Consider the following 10476-nt stretch of genomic DNA (forward strand, 5'->3'; position numbering starts at 1 on the left):
ACATACCAAGGGTGTTGATACACCATTTTAGTGATCTCCACATGCATAGTGCTTAGTGATTCATTATGTGATTAGCGTAGGTGCTTTGCGAAGTGCTTAGGTTGATTAGACCACCGCTTATGCGCTTGCTCTAGGTTTAGGCCTAGTGTTTAGTGAGGTTTGCATACCTCTTACCACTTGGTGCTTGCACGCACCATTGTTGTACATCGGAGGGGCTTGTAGTCTTGCGAGATCATACCAACCGTGTTTGTGGTGTGGCCGCCACCGTGTACCGAAGGGAACAAGGCCCGTGGCGTTTCGGCCAGAAACTTGATACTGAAGACAGCGAGGAGCATCGGGGAGAGGCTTGCCGGAAGGCACGTCGGAGACCCACTTGCACGTGGGGAAGGCATGAGGCTATCTACGGAGTTACCTGACCAGGAGCTTGGCCCTTGCGAGGGATTCCTTGCGAGGGGCTCCAACGAAGACTAGGGGGAAGCTTGCGCGCTTCTCGATACCTCGGTAAAAATACCAGAGTCATCGACGGGAGTTTGCATATCTCTACCTTGCTCTTTAGCTTCCACATTTACATTGATTGTATTACTCCTTTTGCGGTATAGATAGCAACACACTAGCAAAACCGTAGTTGCACATTTAGACAGTTTATCTTTTGCATATGTTTTGCTAGGGTTAGAAAAAGGAGCCATAGTTAAGAGTTAGATTTTAAGTTGCCTAATTCAACCCCCCCCCTTTTAGGCGTCATGGTCCTCTACATTATTAAATATGGACTGTCCATACTGTAATTTCATCACAACATAATAGATAGCATACATATAAAGATCCAAATGTTCAACACATTCATTAATGGCATCCGGGCTACATATAGATGATGTCCAGATGGTCCGGCATCAATACAATCAAAAGCATTACCATCTCATCTCAACAGTTCAGGTCTCAGTCAAGATGAGTAAAGTACCAGCATGCATCATTGAGTCATATTATAGCTAAAACTAATGCTAACAGATTAGAGCCACCTACTAGTTAATGTGCAAAAGCACAACTCTATAAAAGAAGAAACCACCATCACATCCATGTTTTGCAACTAAACACAACCATCACATTATCGATGCATGATCGTCATTGTTGTCGGAACCTTGATTGTTGTCAACGTTTGTAGCATGAAGATCCCCATTGGTGTGGACCATTGTTGGCAGATTCTGAGGTAGCATGAGAAGACCTAATTGCCTGAATGTGAACAAAGTTACAGTAAGTGAAATTGTCTCCCAACAATATAACACTTTTAGCAAAGCCTCTAAATTGGACAAGGTTACAACAGTAAGTGGAATTGGACAAGGTTTAAAGTATTCAAACTGCTGGTTTTCAAGGTGTGAAATATTACAAACCAACATAAGGCCACTTCCTCACTGCAATAGCTATGCAAATTCACTGCAGTAGCTATACAACAATCAACATGAGGCCACTTCCTCACTGCTACATTGTGTGTTGACATTCTGAATATTACCCCACAAAATACTAATCAGTTTCTACTTCCTTTCCATATTAAAATCTCTAAGTGATGGATATGACAGCTACAAAACATGTTGATAGTGGAATGAAGATATACTCACAATTGCTTGCATAGCAGACAAGTGTCGTAACACTTCTTCTGGTACTACCCTTCCTATCTCCTGGTAAAGGTTCTATAAGTGTATTGCAAGCACGGATATTTCAGATTTAAGTCATTAGATAATTCACATATAATATTGGTGAATTATTTACAAGAGCATTGCACATACCAGTACCAAGCCTACAAGAACTTTGTTTTGCTGCAGTGCGTTGTCCTTTTCATGATTCTCTCGTTCCAGCCTTCCATTTGCACGACGTAGCTCTTCCATTTCTCGAGACATGTTTTGCATAGTCACTGAATTTGATGGACGCACACTTATTTCCCTTCCGGCTGCCCTGACATATGAAGACTTAACCGCACCATTTGCTATGGCAAGACGCCCATGCTTTCTCGTGGCACCACTAGACACATCATATAGCGCCTTTCCATTCAAATATTGTTGTTGCCCAACCTCACGCCCATCCACTTCCATGTCTGCACCGTCTCCATCCTCTTCGTTTGCACATTCTATCCTCTTAATAGCAGCAAGGTAGTCATCCTACAAAGACCAGAACAAGGAAACATGTTCTACAGATTTACATATAGCCAAAACGTGGTAACGTTGTATTCTGAAATTTCTAGACAGCAGCAAGAAAGTTAAATAAATCATAACTAGAGTTCTAGATCATAGAAAAAATATGTTCTTTAATATTTCGAAAAGTTTAAGAAGTTCTCCACATCTTTCTAGCTACAACATAGACCTGATTCTTAAGTTAACAGGGTGAAAAAGCACAAAGAAGCATTGCTCATTCAACGGGGAGTAATAAGATACCAGAGGGGTGCTAAGTGCCGGTTGCTGGGGCAACGACCATTCCTGAAAATTGAAGATAGCTACTGTTTGTATCTATTTGCTTGCAGGTAGCTAGCAGCATGGCAGCAGGTCCACAACCACAAAGCCTGGTTGCAGCAATGGATCCAGAGACCATTATGATGACAACATGCATCTTCCTCTCCCACACAGAGACTGTATATGTATATATGCCTATATGTAGAGAGAGAGAGAGAGAGAGAGACTGCTTGTTGTGCTTCCTACGGTAGGCATTCCACAGCAAATAAAAGCACTACACATTGTGGTGCACATAGGATGGTGCATGACTTTCACTGGATTAGGTGAGATATGACCCCCTTTTTATCTTTAGGGGGGCAGTAATATCTTCAAGTAAACTCAACACCACTCGAAGTAGTATACACCCTAGAACTGTACAAGAAGAAATTTTCAGCACACATGTCACATACATACCATGCGTTTCTGTGCTTTCTGGCTACTGATTGGACCACATCTACCATTGCTATCCAAGCTTTTCATGCCAGATTTCATCGCAGCAAATGTATTAATAGGGGTTGCTTTCTGTGGTCCAAAGTTAGCTTCCTAAAAAATAGTAAATTTTCCAATGAGATATGAATATACAATAGGCTACTCCTAAAAAGACATTAAAGAATAAAGAATATACACGTGCATACCAATACTTCTTGTGTCTCTGTGAATGGTCTAGATCCTCCTCGGTTTTGAGCAATATCTTCATTACTTGAGCGAGATGTTTGCCCCCTCTTATGTTTGACCTTGTACTCATCTGAGCACCAATAAGCACAAAGGAGGAGCCACACCTCATCATTCAACCACTCGAGCTTTCCTTGCTTGTATTGCTCATACTTGAGGTCAATATGGCATGCTACTGCATCTTTGATTTCTATGTGTTTTATTTCCCTGTAGTACTCCTTGACTGCATCCACACGGACTTGATACATCATGTTCCTCACCCTTTTCTTCAAACAGGCCTCTAGAACATAGTCCGCATCTTGTTGATCTCCTGCTGCAGCTTGGAACAAACGCTGCATGTGTACAAAACCATGAACATAGGTTTCACGTTGCATAGATTTTAGAAATTTCAAGTTTTAGATGTTGCTCAGAAATTTCAGATTGAACATGGGTATCTTACCCAAAATTCGGAAACCACTTTTTCTCCCCTTGTTATTTCCGTAGCCTTAGGATTTTTATGAAAATAATCAGCCCAATCCAGAGCTAGGCACTTGAATTCATCACCATTCTCATCCACCTCCACAATCACACCTGGATATTCTCTTCTAAGTATGACCCCAAGCTGAGTAACGTATTTGTAAGGTGGCGGGTAGTAAATATAACTAAATTGCCTATAAATAAAGTAACAGGTCAGCACAAAAGGCTGCTAGGATATGGAAGTTCATAGCAATTGCAGTAGAATTCATGCAAGTATTTGGACATGGAAGTTCACAGTGAACATGTAAGAGATAAGACTTTGGCGCGGTTTACATAAATTTCAAAAAAAGTTCATATTATATGTACACACAAGTAGACAACCATCTAAGCACTAATGGTTGCTAAAATAGTTGAGTGTGATCAGCAGCTTACTGCTTAATTAATCACCAATTAGTCACAGTCACTAGTAGTTGCTAAAATAGTAGAGTTTGGTGCAGCTTACTGTTTTATTACCAGCTAGCAGCCAAGTATATGGATCTTCTTGTGCCACACTCACCTACTACAACAATATGAATTGAACTCTATGAAAGAGATGACAAGGAAAACAAATCATGGTTGCTGCTAGGTACTATAAGCCATAATCTTCTTATCTGCAACAAAACAGGTAATGACCATAGCAAACTTTCAGCTAACTCCCTGATTAAAACTTTGATAAACTATCTCTTATCAAATCATTATCATATTTAATCCCACAGATGACTTGTATTTGCTTGCTTAGTTGTTCATGAAAGTTTGGCATGTCAGTACACTGGCAGCTTTCAACAGACTAGTATTACAAAAGTTTATGATCCATGTCCTGGATTAGTGGTGGAAAATGATCCATGTCACAGAAAATATACTTTGTCCTAGTCCTGGACATCATCCACTTTAAGCTAAGACACATCCTATCAGATTTATGGCACCTATTGTTTATTTGCCTGCAATGGCACAAAAAAATTAAAATACAAACAAAATAATGACGCAATATTGCAAGTAGAGGATGTAAATACAGTCCTGGCTAACTTTTAATGGTATCCCTTTTCATTCCACCAGCGTTTGTTGTGTTACCTGTAGTGCCTCCAAATTCAGCTTTTGAGATGCTTAGGACAGATTAATCTATATTATTTTGGAATTTAATTAGTATAAGATAAGACTTGAATGTAGAAGCAAGCTAAAGTCATAGAACAGTGTTATGTGATCTATACAGCATAAGTCTTTTTAAAGAATTACCTTTGTGGGATCTACAGTCTGGTCAAATCAAATGGCTGAACATGCAGAGAAGAAAATATTGAAAGCTGCGCTACCTAGAATAGAATCATGTTCATAGAGTTGTCTTATGGTCATAGAATTAAAAATGTCACTGCACATTATCTTCCTAAGCATTGCAATGTTTCCAAACACCCCTATCCGGTGGTTCCTGATTGATCTCTTCATGTGCCATATAACTATTTAAGTTGACAGTTTAACACTCTATACTGCTTGCTTCTTTGATGTACCAGTGCTTTATTTCTATACAGAAGATTTTATTCCGAGGTTACTCATATTTCTATTTTCTCACCATTCAGCTGCTGGCCCACCTTCACCTGCGGAACTTTGCGTGAAGTATTCTATAGAATGGGCCTGAATGACAAGGTGTGAAGTGTGAACTGAATGCTGTGCTTAAATTAGACTTGGCATAATTCTATATTTGCTAATCACAACTATTTTGTGCTCTGTAGGAAATTGTTGCACCGTCAGGAGCTCATACGCTTGGACGAGCAAGACCAGAGCGTAGTGGCTGGGGTAAACCAGAAACAAAGTACACTGTATGTAACCTGCAATTTTAATCATGCGTTGTCCTTTTTTTCAGGTCAGCACAAAAGGTTGGCTGCAAGGATTATGTGCATATGCTAGTAAAAGGACATCATGTGCAGCTACCAAATTACTAGCACCAAAGATCAGGAGCCAACAAAGAATCAAGCAAGAAATGCACTCACTCATCACCACTTGGTTTAAGAGCCACTTTAACACCTCGTGGAGGTTGTTTAAATTTTGTTCGGGACCCTGCCTTCCTTCCTCTTTTCTTGGGTGGCTCTATTGGGGGAGCTTCAACAACTATTGTCCTTTGTGAGGCATCGCCTGCAATTCCAGAACCATCATTTATTTGGGCTGCACTGCTGTTGGCAACACGGCGTGTGTGTCGAATGGAATGGACCATGGAACCGCCTACACTTTTAGAACCATCATTCCTTTTAGCTGCACGAAAATTGGGCACACATTTGTTGCATGTACTGACCATCTGCAGTAGATACAATATGTTAGATCCATCTTAAAACAAATAGTGCATCAGACAACAAATTATTGGAGGGGCAACAAACATGGAAACTGCTATATTAATAAAGGATTGGAGAGAAAACAACATGAATTCAGATTTAGTAATACTGAAGCACACATGCAAACTGATATATTAATAATTGTAACACCCTCGGTGTTACATTGCACTGTTTTGCTAAAACATCGCATGAGCATTATGGTTATGTGCATATGTGTAAAGCATGAGTTATAAAGCAATGTTCGGTCCTTGAAACATTTATATGAAACATGAAACAAAGGTTATGTTTCGCGTCACATAATATTGCTGAGTATTCTAATTGAATTGTCATCAAACAAAAATGTTATAAAACGTTTTGCGAATGGCGATAAACATGTGCAGTCGAGGACATGGATAACTAACTAGTACATCCCGTAGGTCGAAATGGGGGTTCGACACGAAATCGTTCGGAGTGACGTCGTTTCGCGTAGGTTTACAAAGGGGTCGACGAAGCCACCTTTGGTGATATTTGTAGAGCGATCGGCTTAGGAAGTGGTACGATATCTTGACTCCAATTGACAGCCCAACGTACCCTCTTGTGCATCGAATAGTTGGTTCGGCTTTTGGAGCATCGTGTATGAATTTTCTAGCTGCTTTAAAAAGCGAGCACAGCACATGGCTTAGCTCTGGGCGTGGTCACCACTTGGCCTGGCTCGCTGCTGGCTTGCCAGCACACTGCCGCGTCGGCCGCGTCCACTATCGCGCCGGTCGTGTCCCACTGTCGCGCCGGTCGTGTCCCACTGCCGCGCCAGTGCACGCGCTTGGGCTTTGCGCTGCGCGCCTTGGCCATCTGCCTCCGCTGCAGGCCGCGACCACCGCTGCTGCTCACCGCCGCCATGGCTGGCTCACCCTACGCGCCGAGGCGCAGGCCATGTCTTCATGCCACCGTGGATGCGACGCGAGCATGCCCTGTGCTGCTGCCTTGGCTGCTTGCTGCCCTTGCTAGCGCGTGGGTCATCTCGCCGGCTGACGCGTTGTGCCCGGGACGCTAGCCGAGCTCTACCGCGTCGTGTCCTGCCCTGTTTTGGCCGGAGGCACACCAGGTCACACGCTACACGCCACCAACGGCCAAGCCCGGCACTGCTCCATTGAGTCCCCTTGGCTGCTCGCGCGGTGGACAATAGCCTGCTCCGCCATCCCTTCCACGTTGCATCACACAGTCCCCTTTTGTCTGGCGCTGCCCGCTGCGTCGCCATGCCGAGTCTCGTCGGCTTGCAGCCGTGGCCACATAGACAGTAGCCTAGGGCACATCCCGCTGTCCCCCATCATGGTACGTGTTGGCTTGTTGCGTTGATAGCCACAGCCAGTCCGAGCCAAGCCACACCAGGACTCCCCTGCCTCCGCTGTCTCCATGGCCGCCGTGGCGGCCACTTCAAATTCATCGTGGCAGCAGTGCCTTGTTTCAAATTGAGCACGCCTTCGACACCGCTAGGTAGCCTGTAGTCCTACTGACCCCACATCGCCGCCTATAGCTCTGTCCTGTGCTCCAATTTCTAAATGCCGCGCCATCGGGTCCATAAGACCGGACGGACGCCCACCGTCGGCAAGGTAGCCATTCCAAGCACCTAGTAGCAATTCAGTGCACCGTCAGACCCTCCTGAGCATCCTGCGCACCTCAGCCGTAGCTTACAGTAGGCCAGCCACCACCGCCGCGGCTGTGCCATCACTAGGCGCTATCGCCTCGTCGGTGCGCACGTGGCCAACTCAACTCGAGCCTTCTCCAGCCAGACCGTCACCTCCAGGGCCTCCGTGGGTAGTACCTCGAGCTCGCTGGGTATTGGGTTTGCTTCGTTTTTGCTATGGCTCACGGGAACGTATCCGCCATTATAGGTCTGAGATCACCGTCGGGGAGGGAATCCGGGACGATGCCCCCATTCGCCATACCGCTTCCAGACATCGTGCGTTGCCATGGAAGTACTCATCGGCCCCTTAGCTAGGCCTGGGAGGCTCGGGTGGCGCCAGCGTGGTCGCTCGATGCCCACGGCGTCGCGCCAGCATGCGCGCGGCTGCCGGGGACTTCACCGTAGGTAAGAATGAGAAAGGGGAGGGTGCAGCTGTAAAACTATAGACTGGTGAAATAGTGTCCTAGAGCTCGCTGCGAATTCATAGTAGTTCGGGGGTGTCTGTGCATTTCTGCCATCGCGTGCGGGCCTTCCGCAGTCGTGGGCCATTGGCCGGCTGGGCCACGCCCCCGTGTGGGCCGCGTTGAGGCCTGCTGGCACGCGCGAGCGGGAAAATGGCGTGGGCCGAGCCAGCGCGAGTTGGGCCCAGGAGTAGAATTCTGTTTTCTTAATTCCAGTAAATAAGAAATGTTTATTTATTTTAGTTATGGATTGAACTTCGATAAATCATAGTAAATTGCGTAGTTGTCCAAAAATAGTGAGACTAGTTTTGTTAGGTTTGCAAAAATACCATCTACTTGTTAGTAAAGTTAGAATGCAATTAGTTGTGGCGAGTATTGGATCATAAATTCAAAACTAGGGTACTAATATTAGGTAGATTAATACTTGTAGGAATATTTGTGGGTAATTAGTGATAGCTATGTACATAAAAATTTTATAGTAGACTTGTTAGGTTATTAGGTACTTGCTGTAAATTTTGTAGCCATAGAATGGGATGTTAAATAAAATAGCTATTACTCTTGTTTTATCGCATCTCAATTAATTTGGTATTAGGAGTAGCAATACCTCTAGTTGCTATAAGGATGTAGGTTATGTTTCATACTTATTAGTAGTGACGGTACGTAGCTTAGCCTTCAGTAGGTAGACCCCACTTAGTAGTTTAATTGATGTACTTTTGGGTTAAGAATTGTTGTTGTCATGTTGTTAAACATTGCATCATCATTTCATGTAGATCATGAACTGGTAGACTTTGTGCCCGTCGGCGAGCCGGAGTACGATGAGGTGGTCGAGGAGTATGAGGAGGAGATCTTCGCACAGGAGGAAGCCCAGGAGCCTATTGGCGCTGACCCTGCTGACCCGGCGCCTGCCCAAGGCAGGCCCCGGCACATAACCCCTATTTTTAATAATCAATGAATATATATATATGATGTGCATTTACGTTACAGGCATTTTATGGAAACTACATGCATAAATATATTTACCTATGAGTCCTACTAGTATAGGTCGAGTAGCTGCTATGCTCAGGATATCGGTAGCGTGAGTAACCTGCCGTTACTTGCACATAGGTGATAAAATATGATCACTCATAATAAAATGATGGAAAGGTAAATGGTGACAGGGCAGGGATATGGTTTGGGTATTGGTGGGTGTAAAGGGTTGTGTCCGGTGGCCAACTGGGCATAGCTCGGTTACACTTTTTCCCTGTCCGTGTTGATTAAGGACCAGTCGTTGCATATGACTCTAGGCAAGTCACAGATTATTGTCCCGAGCGCATACTTGGGTATGGGTGCAGGGAAGGCTTGCTGCTCTCTTATCGCGGATCTGGCTCTTTTCGGACTAACTGATTGGAGGCGAGGATGGTGGAGGTCCTTGCGCCACACGGAGTCCGGGACTCAGGATGTGGGGGCTTGGAGTCCAAGTTTGGATAGGACCAGGACACTCGGGATAGGAGAGTGGTGGATTAGTCCTGCTTGTGTCTGGGGTACAAGCAGGGCGAGTGTTTTCGGGGCACCCAGCTGGGAACATTGATTCGCGAATCACCGATAAATTTGGTATGGCTTGTCTGCGGTTTAGCACCGTAGTAAGAACTAAAAATGGAAAAGGAGTAGAAACAGAACTGATTGCTCAACCCTTGCTTGAAAGTAGAACAGGTGCTTATATAGACTGGCAAGATGAAAACTTAATACAGCTGATAATAATAATACATAAATAAGGACTCGCTATTAGTATTGCTTTCTGCTAAAGAAAACCAGCAAACCATAAAGCCTATCATATTCCTTAGAGTCGGGAAATTATCCCCACTAGTCGGGTAAGTCTTGCGAGTACATTGTGTACTCAGGGTTTATTTACCCCTGTTGTAGGTAATGCTTGAAGAGTACCTTTGTGTGGAGGATCCTTCTGGTGGGCTCAGACGGAATCCTCGCCCCTACCGCTAGATGTTATTTTTAAATTCTGCTGTTTATCATTCCGCACTCTGGTATTTGGTATTGTAATAATGTACTTTTTAAAGAAACTCAGATGTATGAAATAGACTTGTATTGTAACTCGTTCTCATTATTGGATCCTTTGGAAAAATGTGGATCTTTTGGGTTCTCCCTCGGGGTGTGCCCGACGGACACCGCTCACTGTAGCTCGCTTTTGAGGTGCTTAGTGTTTGGTGGAAGACAAGCGCCTCCGTAAGTACGCTATTTCAGACGGTTCTGCCACAGTTGGTATCAAAGTCAATAATGGTTATGAGTTCATCACCCTTTTTTAAAAACTTCAAAATTTGACCAACAAAAGTTTTGCGAAAAGTAGGATGCGATTATATTAGGTAAATGAGTATAAGCCCTAGCAATATGGTCTATCTAGGGTAGCGGCACTGGTT

The 10476-nt window shown here is 44.2% G+C and overlaps 1 protein-coding gene across 1 annotated transcript; it reads right to left on the reverse strand.

The window, feature by feature from the left end:
- Positions 1-1143: 1143 nt before the first annotated feature.
- On the reverse strand, positions 1144-2963 carry LOC136487703 (uncharacterized). The gene is made up of 3 exons (XM_066484803.1): positions 2886-2963; positions 1776-2144; positions 1144-1224 (listed from the first exon to the last, which is right to left on the reverse strand). The coding sequence occupies exons 1-3, from the start codon at positions 2961-2963 to the stop codon at positions 1144-1146; spliced, it is 528 nt and encodes a 175-aa protein (XP_066340900.1).
- Positions 2964-10476: the final 7513 nt, after the last annotated feature.

This window comes from Miscanthus floridulus, chromosome 10 (assembly GCF_019320115.1).
Source record: "Miscanthus floridulus cultivar M001 chromosome 10, ASM1932011v1, whole genome shotgun sequence".
Taxonomy (NCBI): domain Eukaryota; kingdom Viridiplantae; phylum Streptophyta; class Magnoliopsida; order Poales; family Poaceae; genus Miscanthus; species Miscanthus floridulus.